This window comes from Lithobates pipiens, unplaced genomic scaffold, assembly GCF_037356315.1.
Source record: "Lithobates pipiens isolate NorthernLeopardFrog02 unplaced genomic scaffold, aLitPip1_a1.2 Scaffold_16, whole genome shotgun sequence".
NCBI classification, from domain to species: Eukaryota; Metazoa; Chordata; class Amphibia; order Anura; family Ranidae; genus Lithobates; species Lithobates pipiens.
The window spans coordinates 79,128,880-79,148,396 of NW_027507748.1; the positions used below are offsets into that span (position 1 = coordinate 79,128,880).

A 19,517-nucleotide genomic window follows, 5' to 3' on the forward strand; every position below is an offset into this window, starting at 1 on the left:
ACAAAAGGCCATCAATATAGGTCCTTACTGGAGCATTGCCATAAGACTTGTTTGAATAAAAGCACCTAATGAACTGAGCAACAATTCTTAGACGAGGAACCTAAGCAGAGGAATAAATCCTGAAATTGTGCAGTTAAAACCTAAAATCAATGAGTCCCTTGTGCTACTGGCTTCTGGAATAGTTGAAATCTTCTCCCTCCAACCACCTCCCCCCATAATATTATTATTATTAGTATGGTGCTGGTTAAAAGACTCACCGGTGCTCGCTACACCCACAATCTCCATCGTTAATAAAAAAAAAAAAACTGTAATCCCTGAGCAATCTACGCTAAATCTTGTAATGTGCTTTGGCATTTTTCAGGGTCAGTTTGCAAGCTTTTTTTTAGGAAAAATTGGCATGGCTAGCTGGGCACTGCTATAGAGTACAAGTACCAATGCAAAAATAGTTTTTTAAAAATACCATTAATTAGGGAGCAGCTCCTTAAAAAATGCTTAAAGAGCAACATTAAAAATAAACAATTCCTTTATGCAACATGCTTGTTGGATGCCTTAAACCTGCACATGGTGTACCTGTACTTTGTACTAAAGCAAAAGTGACATTTTGAAAGAGAAAATACCATTACAATTGCTGTTAAATGACATTTCATGGCCAATTTGCTCTATTTGTAAATACAGTGTCTGGAAATTTTCAACATCTACATCCTAGATAAGGGTCTGGTATGAGCTGTAAGGGGGATCCCCTGAAAAAAAGGATTGGAGAAAATTCATACCAGACTCTTGTTCTCATTGAGTGTCTGATAAGGATTTTAAGGGAGTGCCTCGTGTAAAAGAGGAAAAAAATGAAATGTGGCAGGTAAATAAACACACAACACTTTACTATACCTTTATTAAAAATAAAAAATAAAAACAAATAAAAAAAGATCCACAAGAATCCCGATGAACAATGTCTGCCAACCCACTAAAACAAAGCACGTCAACCCACTGGGACAATCCGCTCCCAAGAGACTCTCGCTGTGAATGACTTTTCCCCAGCAGCCAAATAAATGTAAACAAAGGGGTAAAAGGATTATTTAGCATATTGGTGCTACACTATTGCTTTGCAGAAAATAAATAGCAGGGCAAGAAAGAGACATTCAATGGTGACAAAGCCCGTTTAACTGCAAAATGTTCATGTCTAATTTTTTCGCTATGTATTGTAAACTTTGCATCCAATAGATACAGCAGGGTTATTTTTATCAGTATGGCAGGGTTGGTTCTCCTATTGTGTCTTTTCTTACTGTACATGTTTTTCCTATATCAAATTAATTTCTTGTCACTGAAAATATTTTTGTATATTCTTTATTGATTCAGAAAATATCATACATTTTTAATATACAGTTGGAACTCATCACAAAATTGAGTTCCACTGAAAATATTTTATGAATTAGTCTTATTTTTACTGCTCGACCTTGTTTGTATCACTTTTATTGTACAGCGCTGCATGAAATATTAATACATAAAAGTAATGACTTTCTGAATGTACCTTTATTATAAAATTAACCTATTGACTGTGCTTCGTACATACAATAGCCATGGCCTCGTGTTTTCACACTTGTGGATACAATTTATCTCTAAAAAAGGACACCAATGGTTAATTATTATTATTTTTCAGATGTACTAAGATTTTAAAAAAACTAAACAGAAAAGTTCCTATTCTCTCTACGGTCACAAGACAATTGTGTAGGCTTTCTGTAAATGCTCATCTCATGGCTGTCATGGTGATTATGGATGAGCCGAACACCCCCCCCCCCCCCCCCGGTTTGGCTCACACAGAACATGCGAACAGGCAAAAAATGTGTGCGAGCATGCTGGCACAGTTAAAGTCTGTGGGACAGGAATATGAAAAATCAAAAGTGCTAAATTTAAAGGCTTATATGTAAGTTATTGCCATAAAAAGTGCATGGGGACCCAGGTCCTGCCCCAGGGGACATGTATCAATACAAATTATTTTTTTGTACAAACAACTGGTTTTTCAGGAGCAGTGATTTTAAGAATCCTTAAAGTGAAACAATAAAAATTAAATATTCCTTTAAATATCGTACTTGGGGATCTCCTTAGTCTGCCTGTAAAGTAGCGCATCTGTGTGATGAGTTTTACAGTCCCGCAGCAAAATGACATTTCTAAAGGAAAAAATTTAATTTAAACTTGCTTGCGGCTGTAATTTATTGCCAGATGCCTGTAATATAGATAGAAATTAAGGAAACAATGTAATTTAAAACTTGCTTGTGGCTGTAATGTATTGCCGACTCCTGGTAAAATAGATAAAAATAAAAGAAAAAAATGGAGTGGGCTTCCCCCCAGTCCATACCAGGCCCTTTGTGTCTGGCATGGATATTAGGGGAACTCCATGCCAAGATAAAAAAAAACAGCGTAGGGTCCCCCCCAAAATCCATACCAGTCTCTTCGGGTCTCCATGCCAAAATTTTAAAAAATTGGCGTGGGGGTCCCCCCAAAATCCATACCAGACCCTTATCTGAGCATGCAGCCTGGAGTACAGGATAGGGGGTGAGCGAGCGCCCCCCTCCAAAACCATACCAGGCCACATGCACTCAACATGGGGAGGGTGCTTTGGGGTCCCCCCAAAGCACCTTGTCCCATGTTGATGGGGTCAAGGGCCTCATCCCCACAACCCTTGGCTTGCCTGGTGGTTGTGGGGGTCTGCAAAGGGACTTATTGGAGTCTAAAAGCCCCCTTTTCCCCTATTTGAATGGGTATTGAGTACAATGTACCCCTATCCATTCACCAAAAAAGTATCAAAAAGTAAAAAAAACACAAAAAAATGTTTTTGACAATTCCTTTATTAAAAAAAATCCCGCGATGTCCATCCTTCTTCAATCACAAGGCCGACGGACCCGAAAAATAGAAAAAAAAGCTCTGCCTCGATGGGAGGCGTCCCGTGGACTGCTGTCTTTTCGTGGTAACAGCTGTTATAAAGACAAGGGCAGTCTCCCTCTGATGGTACATTTTTATTTTTTTTAAATTGTCAAAAACTGTCTTTTCTGGTTTTTACCTTTTCTCATCCTATGCATCACAGCGCTGGATGGCTCTGTGTTCCCCTGCTGTAACACAGTCCCGCCCCCCCCACCCCAGACCGGCTTGTGTGATAGGCAGAAAGTTGATTATATCTACTATCACACAAGCCAGTCTGGGGGGGGGGGCAGGACTGTGTTACAGCGTGGCCGCCAAACACAGAGCCAGCCAGCGCTGTGATCCGCAGGAGAGAGGGGGAGCAATGCAGCCGCTACCAAAAGCGGCCCCAGGGCAGGCGGCCTACCGGGAAAGAGGGAGGAGATATATATATATATATATATATATATATATATATATATATATTTTAAATACACTGCCTGCATGCCACTAACTAACCTGCCAGCCTAATCTAGCTCAATCTATCTCCCTGAGCCATGATTGGTCAAAGACACCTTGCCTTTGGCCAATTATGGCTCTCACAGCAGAGTGTGCTGTGATTGCCCAAAGCATGAGGGTCAGGTGGATGCTTTGGCCAATCATCAGACATCACTGTACTCGCAGTGAATTATGGGGTTGTTCCACTGTGCTCCAATTTCCCACGAATGCCCCATATGTTTTGTTTGTTTGCGAGCAAGCGTACACTCGGTTTTCGAGTCGAACTTATGTTCAATTCGAACCGCTGGCTCATCCCTAATACAAATCCAATGACTTCAATACTTCTATGTCCCTGAACTGAACAAAACTGATCAGGGGCTCATTCTGGCTTTACTTGCTGCATGTTTAGTAAGGCTGCTTTCTCACTGATCTTTTTTTCTTCCGCTTTTGTGTTAAAAAAAGCAGAAGGAAAATTAATGATCATTAGATCCTGTGGAACTCTTCACACTGATCAGTTGTAGGTCCACTGCATTTTGTAAAATCCTGCTTGCTGCATTTTTGGTGTATGAATCTCCCTCCCCATTGAAATAAATGGAAACCACATCAAAAACGCACCCACTGTTGCATTTTTGGTGCATTTTTTGAGACACATGTACGCGTTAGGGGACCCCTACTGTAGAAGTCACTTCTACTGATGACGCATACGGGGTGGAGCCATACTATCTACGTCATGTCTACGTCATTCCACGTCCATCTCATTTAGACCCCTTTCACATTGTGGGCATTTTTCAGGTGCTACAGCACTAAAAATAGCACTTGCATAGCGTTTGAAAAAAGCGGCTCTATTCACTCCAGTGTGAAAGCCCGAGAGCTTTCACACTGGATCAGTGTGCTGGCAGGGCGTCAAAAAAAGTCCTGCCAGCAGCTTCTTTGGATCGGTGAAGGAGCAGTGAACTCACCGCTCCTCCATCTCGCCTCCACTGCTGCTCCCCATTGTAATCACTGGGGCAGTGCTGTGATACCGCTGGCAAAACGCTGCTCTGGTGGCATTTTGCGAGCAGATTTAACCCATTTTCGGGTGCTAGCAGCGGTTAAAACCACCCCCGCTAGCGGCTGAATAGCGACGCTAAAACAACAGTAAAGCGGCGCTAAAAATAGCGCCTCTTTACCGTTGCCACTGGCACAGTGTGAAAGGGGTTTTATACAGGAACTGTTCAATACCTGAACAGCCTTGCTTAAGTGCTGTGTTTGTGAGTATTTTACCTTTGCTTTAACTGGAGCAATACAATTTTAAACAGAGAGCACTAGATCTTAACTTTTTGTTCCTCTCTATAGCCGATACCCTCAAGGGAGATCTGAGGTTCAGGGAGCCAACAGGGAGGAGTGGGAGATACAGAGGAGCAGCATACCCATAGCACGCCAGATAGATCTCTTGATTACCCCCAGTGGGGACCTGCTCATTTTGACCTGCTGGTGAAATAGGGGTCAAAATATGAGCGGTCAGAGCACAATGGTGGGGGTGAGCACTTGCACATTGGAAAGATTTTTGCACAATTTGGTGGAGCAGCATGTTCAGAATCATTTTGATTTTTGTTTTTTGATGCTGGGTTTATATATGGACTTTGTATATGGACTGTTGATCACCGTGTCACATTATTAGTCATTTCATTTGTCAATATATTATGTTTTATGTTTGCGATTATATCTCAATATTTCACTACAATTGTACTGGTAGCTCAGCACTGTTTTTTGATACCATGGCATATGCATAGTTATATTGGTCCAAAGTGGACCAATGTAAGTATGAATAAAATATCCATTCCTGAAATTCATCTTGCATTTGAGATCAGTTTTAGAGATCCTTGTAAGCTCCTTCACAATTGCTTCTGACCTCCTTCTGACCTGCTTCAAAGTTGCCTCAGTGTGCTTCAAGCTACTTTTGCATCAAAATCTGTATCACTTGTATGATGGGAAAACTATTTTTATGCAAATAAATAAGTAAATAAAATAATTGATACCCACATACTGTACACATGACCTTCAAATGCTACCTCCCACAAAAAATGCCCCCGAGAAAAACTCTGCTCCTCCACAGTGATTTCTGGTTTTCATTGTATAAGGAAAATGAATAAAGTGTAGAGTTGAAGGAGGCAGCTCAAGACTACAAGACAAGGCAATACTCTAATGTTCAATTTCCCTGCACAATTTCTGATTTGTTACTGTAATTATTCTCGTTACAGTACATGCCTAAAAGTAGGAACAATCCTGCAGCATAAAGATTTGTATCTAATTCCTGATCACTTCAAAAACAAAATAACCTCATTGACATTCTTTTCATTGTTTGTCTTAGAAATGGAAGCGTGATCGTGGTTTTCAATGCGCTCTTTGCTCAGATTTTACCAAGCGAAACGATTCAGACAGAATTGAGAACTGGGATCGAGAATAATCATTCTAATCTTACAAAGTGGTTTAAAATAGATGTCCAAAGTGTCATCATTGCAGGTAAGCACAATATGTTTGAGTTAGAGGAGGGTTCTTTATTTTATGTTTGTTTGCAGGCTATTGCTGATTGAAGTCTGCTTCCCATTTGTGCATGCATATTTATTAACCACTTCACTCCCTTCCTGCCCAAGCCAATTTTCAGCTGTCACACTTTGAATGACAATTGCGTGGTCATGCAACATTTTACCCAAATTACATTTTTTTTCACACAAATAGAAATTTATTTTGGTGGTATTTAATCACCATAGTTTTTTTTTTTTTTGCTAAACAAACGAAAAAAAAAAACCAAAAAAAAAATCATTTTTCATAGTTTGTTAACATTTTTTACAAACAGGTAATTTTTTCTGATGTGTGCTGATGGGCACTGATAGGCAACACTGATAGGTGACACTGATGGGCACTGATAGGCGACACTTATGCCGCGTACACACGATCAAACTAGCCGGTGGACTTGGTCCGGTGGACCAGAGTCGGCCGGACAATCCGCCCGTGTGTGGGCTCCGGCGGACTTTTTTTCCCAAAAGTCCAGCGGACATAGAAAGTAATTTTGACTCAAAAATTGTCCGCCGGACTGCGAGTCCGGCGGACAATCCGGCCGTCCGCCGGACTTTTGAAATGAACAAACTTTCCCGCGCACGGAGAAAAGTCTGTTCATTTTGAACGCGGCTGCAGGTAGACAGGACTAGTGCAGGAGGTCAATGACACATCGCTGGCCCCATCACCTGGTATGGACTTAAAGGGGAAGCCCTACACTGAAAAAAACGGCGTGGGGTCCCCCCCAAGGTCCATATAAGACCTTTATCCGAGCACGCAACCCGGCCAGTCAGGAAATGGGATGGGGATGAGCGAGTGCCCCCCTCCTGAGCCATACCAGGCTGCGTGCCCTCAACATGGGGGGTGCTTTGGGGAAGGGGGGCCCTGTGACCCACCCCACCCCAAAGCACCTTGTCCCCATATTGATGAGGACAAGGGCCTCTTCCCGACAACCCTGGCTATTGGTTGTCAGGGTCTGCAGGTGGGGTGCTTATCGGAATTGGGAGCCCCCTTTAATAAGGGGGCCCCCAGATACTGGCCCCCAACCCTATGTGAATGAGTATGGGGTACAATGTACCCCTACCCATTCACCTGTGAATTTTTTTTTTAATAAAACACAACACAAGGTTTCAAAATCATTTATTGCACAGCTCCGGGGGTCTTCTTCCATCTTGGGGGGTCTTCTCGCTGGACTCCTCCGCTATCTTCTGCTCTTTTTCTCGCTCTTTTACTAGTGGAGGAGCCCGGCTTTCTTCTTCATCTCCGCCCGGGGGTCTTCTTCCGACTTCGAGGGTCTTGTCCCCCTCTTCAAGGGCCTTGCCCCCTCTTCGGTTCTTCTTGCCGGGCCTCCGCTTTCTTCCTTTAGCTGTTTTACTAGCGGTGGCCCAGTCTTTTGTCACCGCTTCTTCTTCCGACTTCGGGGTCTTGTCCCCCTCTTCGTTTTTTCTTGCCAGGCCTCCGCTCCTTCTTCCAGCTCTTTTACTAAAGTGGTCTGGTCTTCTGTCGCCGTTGTTGCCGCTGTCGCCCTGCGCACTGATAGGTGACACTGATGGGCACTGATAGGCGGCACTGATAGTGGACACTTATGGGCACTGATAGGTGACACTTATGGACACTGATAGATAGCAATGATGGGCTCTGATAGGTGGCACTTAGGCAGCACTGATAGGTGGCACTGATGGGCACTGATTGTTGGTGCTTATGGGCGCTAATGGTCACTGATAGGTGACACTGATGAGTAGGCACTAATGTGCACTGATTGGCAAACTGATGGTCCCCTGATTGACAGCACTGATGTGTACTGATTGGCAGCACTGATGGACACTGATTGACAGCACTGGTGGGCACTGCTGGGACTGCACTGATGATCAGGACACTGTTCATCAGTGCCCTGATTATCAACGCTGATGTCCTTTTAACACAAGCTGGTTATCAGCTCTCTTCTTTTCTCCTCACACTGTCAGCGTGAGAAAAGAAAAGCCGAAAACCGGCTTGTGTTTATATCCATGATTAGCTGTCATTGGACACAGCTGATCACATGATAAAGGGTAGCTGTGATCAGCACTTTACCCCTATCTATAATCAGCTGAGTCCAAAGTTCACGAGAGGACATCAATAAATGCCTTCTCGACAAAGTAAGCCCGCACTGCAGCTTTAATTTGGCTATAGCGTGGGCAGGAAGCGGTTAAGCAAGGCATGTTGCATTAAGACAGACCCGAATACTTTTCATGGACTGGTAGCGCACTTCAATACACAAAAACTGCACCTACAGCATCTTTTGCAAAGTAATGTACCCCACCACAGTGAGGAACATCTATCAATACTAGAGAAGACAGAATTTGGAGCATCCATGCATGGGAACCAATTAACTTCTATCTTTCATTTTTAAAGCTGAACTGAACAAGTTGAAAGCTAGATGCTGATTGGTTGCCATGAACAGCTGCTCCAGATTCAGGATGCTCCAGTTTTGACAAATTCCCCTCAATGTGGGCATTCTGATGCACTGTAGAGGTGGGTTTTCGCTTTCCCCAACTTGTTCATTCCCCGACTTGTTCATTCCCTGACTCAGTTGGGGTAGGTGGTACACTTTGGTGGGGGAGGGTCAGCCATGCCTCTTGACCATGGACCTCTGGGGACCCGCCTCCTTACCTTTCAACTTTTGGGGCTGTACCTATTCCAATCCCTGAGTCCTAGCCTTATTCTTCAAGGGGAAACTCTAACCCCTAACCCTAACCCTCTAACCATAAGGTCCTAACCTTAACCCTAAACACTAACCCTAACCCCTAACCCTAAGTGCATCTCCACTTAGTGAATCCCCCACCCTAAAACCCCTACCTTTCCTAGATTCCTCTCGGTTTGTCAGAAAAACAACCCTAACCCTCTAACCCTAATCCTAACCCTAACTGACCTTTGACCTATGAAATTTAACCATAACTCTAAGCCCTTGTACACACGGTCAGAGAATCTGTCGGAATGAGTCTTATCGGACCGTGTCGTCAGATAATCCGACTGTGTGTGGTATGCATCGGACTGATTCCGTCCGAATCTCCGTCCGACCCAATTTTCCAACATGTTGGAAATATTTTCCGACCAACTGGGCCGGATGGACCTAATCCGATCATGTGTAGAGCATTTTCATCGGACCAAGTGCCACGCATGCTCAGATCAAATTCCTACATCAAAGCTATTGGCTACTAGCCTGAATGTAGTCCCATCATAACGAAATTACGTCATCACGTTCTGAAAGATCGGATTTATCGCCAACTTGGCCCGACCGTGTGTATGCAACAGTTTCGGACACAATCCGTCGGACTAAATCCGACGGGCAAAATCCGACGGATTTGGTTGGCAAAATCTCCGTGTGTACGTGCGCTAAGTGCTCGGTTTGTCGGAAAAAGGGTAAAAAAGTGTTGTTTGGCTCACTCGCTCCTCCCATAGAAACTCTTAGGATGCGCAGGCTGCTTCGCTTAGGGTTATGTTACAATAAAACCACCCGTTTATTTTGAATAGGCTGTCAGTGCAGCTCAACACATAAAAAAAAATGATCTTCAGCATTTTTAGCAATACAGCACACCTAGTATGTGCTTTGTGGTGCTCTATAGAGCAGCGACAGTGACAGCTACTGTATATGTACATTGCTATATCTGTATAATGCAGTGGCAAAAGTGTTGTTCCTTAACATGTGTTGTAATAACTTTGGGTAAAACCTTAATTTTACCAAATGTTGTCACAACACACAAATCTGGAGCAAGCCCGGAACTTCATCTGGCCCCAACTATACAATGCAGGCCAAGATGGACAGGGAGTGTTATTGAGTCATTCCTCTAATCATCAGTTGTGTATTAGATAGAGCTTTGACTATTGAGCTTTGTAAACATCATTGTTTTTTTTGGGGGGGGGGGGGGGTTTACTGAACAGCTAAGAAAATACAGGTAAACATTTGCTATACATTATAGAATTATAAGCAATATTTCATATTGACCTGACTAAACAAATAAAACAAAAATGTGTAAAAATGTATATTTTTGACTGAAACATAATAAAGGAAATCAGCATTAAAACATTAAAACACTATCTTAAGAGCATGTTGTAAATTTGCTGCCCCCTCAAAATAACTCAACACACAGCCATTAATGTCTAAACTGCTGACACCCCTAAGTGAAAATGTCCAAATTGGGCCCAATTAGATATTTTCCCTCCCCAGTGTCTTATGACTCAGTGTTACAAGGTCTCAGGTGTGAATGGAGAGCATGTGTGTTAAATTTGGTGTTATCGCTCTCACTCTCTCATACTGATCACTGGAACATAGCACCTCATGGCAAAGAACTCTCTGAGGATCTGAAAAAAAGAACTGTTGCTCAACATAAAGATGGCCTAGGCTATAAGAAGATTGCCAAAACCCTGAAACTGAGCTGCAGCACTGTGGCCAAGACCATACACCGGTTTAACAGGACAGGTTCCACTCAGAACAGGCCTGGCCATGGTCGACCAAAGAACTGAGTGCACATGCTCAGCGTCATATCCAGAGGTTGTCTTCGGGAAATAGACATATGATTGCTGCCAGCATTGCTGCAGAAGTTGAAGGGGTGGGTGGTCAGCCTGTCAGTGCTCAGACCATACGCCGCACACTGCATCAAATTGGTCTGCATGGCTGTCATCCCATAAGGAAGCCTTTTCTAAAGATTGCATAAGAAAGCCTGCAAACAGTTTGGTGAAGACAAGCAGACTAAGGAAATAGATTACTGGAACCATGTCCCGTGGTCTCATCAGACCAAGATAAACGTATTTGGCTCAAATGATGTCAAGTGTGTGTGGCAGTAACCAGGTGAGGAGTACAAAGGCAAGTGTGTCTTGCCTAAAGTTAAGCATGGTGGTGGAAGTGTCATGGTCTTTGGCTACATGAATGCTGCCAGCACTGGGGAATAACAGTTCATTGAGGGAACCATGAATGCCAACATGTACTGTGACATACTGACATACTGAAGCAGAACATGATCCCCTCCCTGGGGACTGGTGCACTTTAAGTGAATAACATTGATTATCCTGTTACAATGGTATCTGAATGTTGGTGGGATATATTAGGCAGCAAGTAAACATCACCAGAGCTTCACAGGTTGCCACTGGAGTGCTTGGATAAGGGTCTGGTATAGATTTTGGGGGGCCCCTATGCAATTTTTTTTAAATTTTGCCACAGGGTTCCCCTTAAAATCCATATCAGACCTAAAGGGCTTAGTATGGATTTTAGGGGGACCCCCACACAATGTTTTTTTTTTAGTTTGTGGTTCCCCTTAATATTCATACCAGACCCGAAGGGCCCGGTAATGGACTGGGGGGGGGGGACCCATGCCCTTTTTTTCAATGAGTTTTATCTATATTGAGACCCGACAATTCATCGCAGTCGCGATCAGTTTTAAATGACAATTTTTCCTTTAGAAATGCTGTGGAACTATTCTAAACAAGGGAACAATGTGCCACTTTACAGACATACCATATACATCCCCAGGCACGATATTTAATGGAAAAATTTCATTTTTATTGTTTCACTTTAACCATTAAAAAAATCACTGCTCCCGAAAAAACAGCTGTTTTGAAAAATATTTTTTGCATTGATACATGTCCCCTGGGCCAGGAGCCGGGTCCCAAAATGCTTTTTATGACAATGACTTGCATATAAGCCTTTAAAATGAGCAGTTTTGAATTTTCATGTTAGTGTCCAATAGACTTTAACGGTGTTCCAGCGGCTTTTGATTTTGCCCTGAACACCGCATATTGTTCGCTGTTTGCAGAACATCCGAACAACCAAAGTTTGGCCCGAACTCATGTTCGGGCCGAACCGTTCGCTCATCCCTTTTCCTGAATAAGGGAGATCGCTGGTGATCTGGTAAGCCCCCATCTGATTTATGGTGAAGGTGTATGTCTGAGCACTGCGCCATCAGGATCGATCTATCGAATGTGGGACACTGGCATGCATGAACTGTTTGCACAGGAGCATTTTAGTGATCAATTTATGAACTTTGCACTTTATTAATATAATATATTTTGCACTTTTGCATAAGAACATTTGTGTATTGAATAATATTTTGATTGGATTTTCTGTTCACTTTAAAGGTTTTGCCATATATGGTGATTTGCACATGGTACATTTATTTAGCTCTGCACTTTTAAGACATACATGAAAAGATATAATACATTTTTTACAAATATGTAAGGGGTATGCTCTCCTTTGTGAGATACTGTATATATAAGAAGGCCAGTATGGTGGCCTGAATTTATTGAAGGAACCCAGGGGGTATTTAAGCAGCTCACTCATCTGTGGTCTTTGTCGGTTCCTGTGGGCGATTCGTTACGTGTTGTAAGTCTTATGGCAATTTTATACTATTCGCATCTAGTTTGGCCAGAGGGCTTCGACCATAAATTTAAATTATATTTGATCCTCTGAAGAATAGGCCACCATTCAGTAAGAAATCACCATAGATTGTGAATACACATGCCCCAGATGATGTTCTATTGAACAAAACCAGTCCGTAGACTGAATTAGCTCCATGTTACTGTGCTTCTTGGATGTATTTGTGATCACGTACCTATCGCGTCTGTTTATATCATCATTGATATAAGTGTTCTACCTTTTAAAATAAAACCCATGGTTGATAGTTTTACATGGGGCAGCCTTTATCTTATGAATGGTGGAGTTCTTGATTGGGTCCGATGACAAGGTTGAATGGAAGCTGACTTCACATGGTGTTTACTGATTGACCACCTTCCCAGTTCCATGCCTATTTGACTCTATGCCACTGGCACTGGGTCCATTGAGTCTGGTAAGAGTATCCATTTTTTTTTCATCACTTCACTTAATATTTCCATGGTTGTTAGCCTAGGCTTATGACATCATGACATCATGCACAGCACTCCCTCTCACTCTCGTGAGAGTTTGCCAGGAAGGGGGATGAATCATAAGAAGGCCAATAAGAGCTGCAGGGCTGCAGAGCAGGAGGTGTGCCTCTGTGTATCTGTATAAATCCAGGAAGTGAACAGGCAGCAGCTTCAGCTGCCCACAGTCAAAATGGATGCAGCCAGACTCAGTGGATGGAGACTCCTGCAGCATATTTGGCAAGTACAGAATCACAGTATATATAAAATAATATGCAAAGGGGTTGGAGGGAAGCTTCAGAATGGCAAAGATGTTTTTATTACAAATTCTGCAAGCAGACTGCAGTTCCTCTTTAATATGTTACTAGTCATAAAATGATGGCTGATCGGTGTTTGTTAATATAATAGCATTTTCCTTCACTGCTCAGAAATTCAAGTAACATTACACAAAAGTTTTAGGTCAGTAACAGCAACAAAAGACTGTGATTCTGTGCATTTAGATTAACTAGCATTTAATCAAAATGCAGTTGAACTCAGGACATTCCTCTCTTGTAACATATGCTGATTATAAAAATAACAAAATGATTTGCAGGATTTGATTATCAGGACAAAAATAAGAATAAAAAATATATGCTGCACATCTCTTCAGTACACGTGTATCCCTCTATAGACCCCCCAAATGCAAGAAAAATAGGAAGTCAGTACCGATCACTACTGCGTTCGTTCATAACTCAAGCATAGTAAACTGTATACTGTCTAGTGCAGCTGAGGCTGCAGAAAAAGGAACTGGGGATACTCTGTCCTCAAAAGTGAGACATTAAGGGTCTGTTGAAACCCCAGATGTTCCACCAAACCTTCCCAACAGGGCTTTTGAAAAAAAAAATGTAAATAATAAAAAATAATAATGTAGAAAAAAATAAAATAAAAAAATTTGTAAAAAATAATAATAAAAAATAAACAAAAAGACTACTGATAACGTCTACTGCCCTACTGACACCATCCACTTGCTGCTCTACTGACACCGTCCACTCACTGCCCTACTGACACCATCCACTTGCTGCTCTACTGACACCGTCCACTCACTGCCCTACTGACACCGTCCACTCACTGCTCTACTGACACCGTCCACTCACTGCTCTACTGACACCGTCCACTCACTGCTCTACTGACACCGTCCACTCACGGCTCTACTGACACAGTCCACTCACTGCTCTACTGACACCGTCCACTCACTGCTCTACTGACACCGTCCACTCACTGCTCTACTGACACCGTCCACTCACTGCTCTACTGACACCGTCCACTCACGGCTTTACTGACACCGTCCACTCACTGCTCTACTGACACCGCCCACTCACTGCTCTACTGACACCGTCCACTCACTGCTCTAATGATACCGTCCACTCACTGTTCTACTGACACCGTCCACTTACCGCTCTACTGACACCGTCCACTTACCGCTCTACTGACACCATCCACTTACCGCTCTACTGACACAGTCCACTCACCGCTCTACTGACACCGTCCACTCACTGCTTTACTGGCACCGTCCACTCACTGCTCTAATGACACCGCCCACTCACTGCTCTACTGATAGATAGATCGAAAAAAAAATTGATGTCTGCAATAAAACAGCACAGCCCTTCTGCTTGCAAAGATACAAGGAAAGAAAGAAGTTCAGCAGATGGTGAATGCTTGACAGGTGCTTTGGCCCGATGTAGGAGGGCTGTCTGGCATGCCTTATCAGTGGCCCTGATTGTGTGTGTGTGTGTGTAAATAGATATACAGTGTAAACTTTGGGGTGCACACCCTAATTCAATAGGCTGCACACACCTATGCTCAGCACCCCCATCCACAATATACCTTGTATTTTTTAATTAATGCAAGGTATTCTCTGATTGGAGGAGGTGGAAATCGTGATGTCACCTCCCCTCCAGTCAGGGCTTTCTGTTGGTTTGAACAGTGCTATCAGTCTGATAGAGACAAGCTGAGAGTTGATGGATGACTGCAGCTGCTGCTCTTTGATTGGAACATTTAACCCTTTCCTCCCCAACCTTTCTCTGCTCCCCATTTATTTTGGTCCTTTCAATCATGGAGGCTTAGCATGACATCTAGAGTTAACCAGGAGCATTCTGTATACAAAAGCAGTCCTCCAGACTGACATCCATCCATTAAGGCATTTTGATATTTGCTTGGCTCCTCCAAAGAGCCAGCCCACTGTTGGCATCAGTTCTGAGAGCTTCTGAGGGCTTCTAAGGGACGTATATTGAGGCAAGGTGCTGGAGTGTTTTCAGGAAGCTGTGTACAGCACCCTTCTGGCCCTCCCAACAGCCATGATCTGCCCACATTGCATAGAGAAGCACATACACCTGGTGGTGACTTCACTTACAGAAAAAAAAGGTATGTCATGACAAGGAAAGGTTTAAAAAAAATACCATTGGACTGTTGATGAGGGGGAAAGGAGGAAACAGGGGTGACCAACTATAAGCAAATTCAACTTTTTCTTTATAAAATGTATTTATCTGTTTGCCTGAAGTAAAGCTTTCATGAGCAAATAACTTGACTAAAAGTTTTACTTTAGTCTTCACTACAAGAACGCTGTGGTCTAAAATAACATAAGTAAAGTAGAGCTATATAAAACTTGAAATTGTAGAAATTTATTTAGAAGTAAGAGCACCATGTTTAGCGAAAGAACATGTTTCTAATCAACTTGATTTGTTATTTTTGCAGGTGCACAGTTTATTACCACAGTAAGTCCTTCCACTTCAAGTCTAACCACATCAAGACTATCCACACTTAGTAGCAGAACTACAACATCAGGTTAGTAAAAAAAATATACGGAATAAAAAGTTTATTGGGGAACCACTTTTTTACTACAATGAAAGGGCTGTATTTTTTTTTTTTTTTTTTTTTTTTTAATATATGCAGTAGGTATTACACAAAGACAAATGTCCTTCTTTATATCCCTTGAAGAGTATGCAGACTTTGGCATTTAAGTCCTCTAGCCTATGGATGCTATGTGTTCTTGTAAACACTGCTTATTTCAATTTGATTGACTATATATTTTTTTACAGCATCTTGATATGCTCAACCTGTTTTCAACACTTCTGCTCCAGGCCAATTTTTACAGTTCTCACATATATGTAAACATCTACATTTTTTTGCTAGAACATTTCTTAGAACCCCCAAATATTATATAATATATATATATAAAATATAATATAATAATATATAGCAAATGATGGTTAAAAGTGGTAAAAGTGACATGATATAGGAGGTGGTCATAGTCTGTGCGGATATGGTACAGGAGGTGGTCATAGGTTGTGCGGACATGGTACAGGGGGACATGCCAGAGGCTGTGGACATTGTACAGGAGAAGATGACAGAGGCTGCGGACATGGTACAGCAGGAGATGTCAGCGGCTGCAGACATGGTACAGGAGGACATGTCAGAGGCTGCAGACATGGTCCAGGAGTACATGTCAGAGGCTGCAGACATGGTCCAGGAGTACATGTCAGAGGCTGCAGACATGGTCCAGGAGTACATGTCAGAGGCTGCAGACATGGTCCAGGAGTACATGTCAGAGGCTGCAGACATGGTCCAGGAGTACATGTCAGAGGCTGCAGACATGGTCCAGGAGTACATGTCAGAGGCTGCAGACATGGTCCAGGAGTACATGTCAGAGGCTGCAGACATGGTCCAGGAGTACATGTCAGAGGCTGCAGACATGGTCCAGGAGTACATGTCAGAGGCTGCAGACATGGTCCAGGAGTACATGTCAGAGGCTGCAGACATGGTCCAGGAGTACATGTCAGAGGCTGCAGACATGGTACAGGGGGACATGTCAGAGGCTGTGGACATGGTACAAGAGGACATGTTAGAGGCCGCAGACATTGTACAGGGGAAGATGGCAGAGGTAGTGGACATGGTACAGGAGGAGATGTCAGCCGCTGCAGACATGGTACAGGAGGACTTGTCAGCCGCAGCAGACATGGTACAGGAAGACTTGTTAGCGGCTGCAGACATGGTACAGGAGGAGATGTCAGAGGCTGCCGACATGGTACAGGAGGAGATGTCAGAGGCTGCCAACATGGTACAGGAGGACATGTCAGAGGCTGCCGACATGGTACAGAAGATGTCAGAGGCTGTTGACATGGTACAGGAGATGGTCAGAGGCTGTGGAGCGGTCTTACTGAGCTGTGATGGGGTGCGTGCCACCAGCAAGACCTCACAGAGATGAGTGCCCCTGCTGCCTTACATTTAAAAATGTCACCGTCCAGTGACATTACGTCACTGCGCATGCGCCCACCTGCCCAAAAATGTCTAAGCGTGTAAGTCTTTCTTGTGTGGTGGCAGCGCATGTGCAGTTGACATGTCGGCCCATGCCTGCAGCCATATTTTTTTATGGGCGCCGATGCCCTCAAAGTATCTCCAGGGCAGGCGAATTTGCTTGCCTACCGAGAATATTTTTGGAATCCAGGTAGGCCAGTCTGGCCCTGCCCAATATTCACTCATCCATGTCTTTATGGACCTTTTTTGTGCACTGGTGGACAGTCATGTTGGAACAGGAAGGAGCCATCCCCAAACTGTTCCCACAGAGTTGGGAACATGAAATTGTCTAAAATGTCTTGGTATGCTGATGCCTTAAAAGTTCCCTTCACTGGAACTAAGGAGCTAAGCCCAACCCCTGAAAAACCACCCCCACACCATAATCCTTCCTCCACCAAATGATTTGGACCAGAGCACAAAGCAAGCTCCATAAAGACATGGATGAGTGAGTTTGGGGTGGAGAAACTTGAGTTCTGACCTCAATCTGACAGAACACCTTTAGGGTGAATTAGAGCGGAGACTGCAAGCCAGGCCTTCTCATCCAACATCAGTGCCTGACTTCACAAATGCACTTTTGGAAGAATGGTTAAACATTCCCATAGACAATATTGATGATGAAAAATAAAGTCCAGTAAAGTCCAATTTTTTTTTTTTTAAAGTGAATGAAGGCTGTAATTAAACAAACACCACCAACGCGTGATCCACCACCAAATAAATTGAACGCTTACCAGAGGCAAGCTTAAATGAAGCCTGTATATATCCAAACACCAACTCAATAATTGTGCTTCCACAGACCACCTGGATAATGTTCATGCAGTGGGAGACGTTTTCAGATTCAATTCGCTGGCATCACCCTTCCTTAGATAAGCGTCAATGATGGACCAGGGATAGCAATGACCAAACGGAGCACACCTCCGTCATAAATTCATAAGAATGAGAGAAAGACTAGCCATAGTGTCAATCAATAAAATATTGTTTAATAAAAGATAAAAATTGCACTTACATAAGTAGCATAAATTTAGGCAGATAAGGGGCGTGGCTACCGCGCTGCTGGATGGACGTCTGCTAGCACAGCTCCGCTCCAGCAACGGGAACCGAGCGACATACACTCACCACTGCTGACTTATAGACACCTTACCGGTCACCTGAAGGCCCGGGCACCTGGGTGAAATGTCCAGAAAGCGGAGAGGAGCGGTGGCTCCGAAGAAACTGGATGATTTCTTCCGACGGGCAGGCCGCAGCAAGATGGCGCCGGCCCATGCTCACGCGCGGCCTCCTCCTCAGACGGCTCTGCAGCAACCAGCCCGGAGAATGGAGAGGCAGATTACCGCCGCTCCCCGGAGGTCTCCACGCCGCTGTCTCGCAGCCCGGCCAAATCCAAGCCACGAATGGCTTCGGACACCACACAGGTGAGAAAGGGCCGGGATCCATTAGAGGACACGAGGGAACTCATTGACCCCTTCGCTACCTTCCCCACCGCGGACGGGCCTATATCTGACACAACCCTGAAAGAGATGCTTCTCTCACTCCGCACCTCCATGCACAATGATATGCTTCATTGCCTTAATAACTTTAAAACTGAGGTAGGAGAACTGGGCTCAAGAGTTGATCATATTGAATCTAAAATGGGAGACTTTGCCACCTCACACAATACCCTGATTGACGCTCACAGCGACCAAGCCAAAGAAGTCGCATGGCTCAAAGCTAAAGTCGCAGACTTAGAAGACAGGTCCCGCAGAAATAATATTAAGGTGCGGGGGGTCCCGGAGGATGTCCTCCCTGCACAACTTCAGCAGTATGCCCAGGACCTAATGAAGGCATTCCTCCCCTCCCTGCCCCAAACAGAGTTGCAAATAGACCGTATACACCGGTTGCCCAAACCTGCTTTTCTCCCTGACAATATACCTCGTGATGTCTTAATGAGAGTTCACTTTTTTCAAACAAAGGAGCAACTCATGTCTGCTTTCCGCAAACAACAGAACCCGCCTGCAGAATACGCTTGCATCCAATTGTTTGCCGACCTCTCACATTTTACTATGCAGAAGCGCAAATCCCTTCTGTCTGTAACTAAGGCCCTGCGTAACCACAATATTCAGTACAGGTGGGGCTACCCAGTTAAACTGACGGTCACCCACGAGGGCAAAACTACTGTGATCACCTCCATTGATGAGGGCCTCGCATTGTTGCGGTCATTGGACATTCTCCCTGCCCCGTCTTCAGATGGCGCTTCCCCCTCCTCCAACGACCATTTACAGATGGAATGGCAAAAGGTGGCGCGCAAGAAGAAAAACAAATGAAGTCAGCCTTGGATACACATCTGTGGATGTGTTTATGTTCTTTTCTCAACAATAGTGTTCCTGTTGCACTGAGACCCCCAACTCAGTGTGTTTATTCTCCCCCCC

The 19,517-nt window shown here is 43.8% G+C and overlaps 1 protein-coding gene across 1 annotated transcript in view; it reads left to right on the plus strand.

Annotated features, from left to right (window-relative positions):
* The window catches only part of TMPRSS15 (transmembrane serine protease 15), a 619,275-nt gene that overhangs the window by 81,479 nt on the left and 518,279 nt on the right, over window positions 1-19,517 (plus strand). The window contains exons 4-5 of the mRNA XM_077480049.1: window positions 5,735-5,886; window positions 15,517-15,606. Coding sequence (XP_077336175.1) covers window positions 5,735-5,886; window positions 15,517-15,606 — 242 coding nt within the window. The remainder of the gene's footprint in view (window positions 1-5,734; window positions 5,887-15,516; window positions 15,607-19,517) is intronic.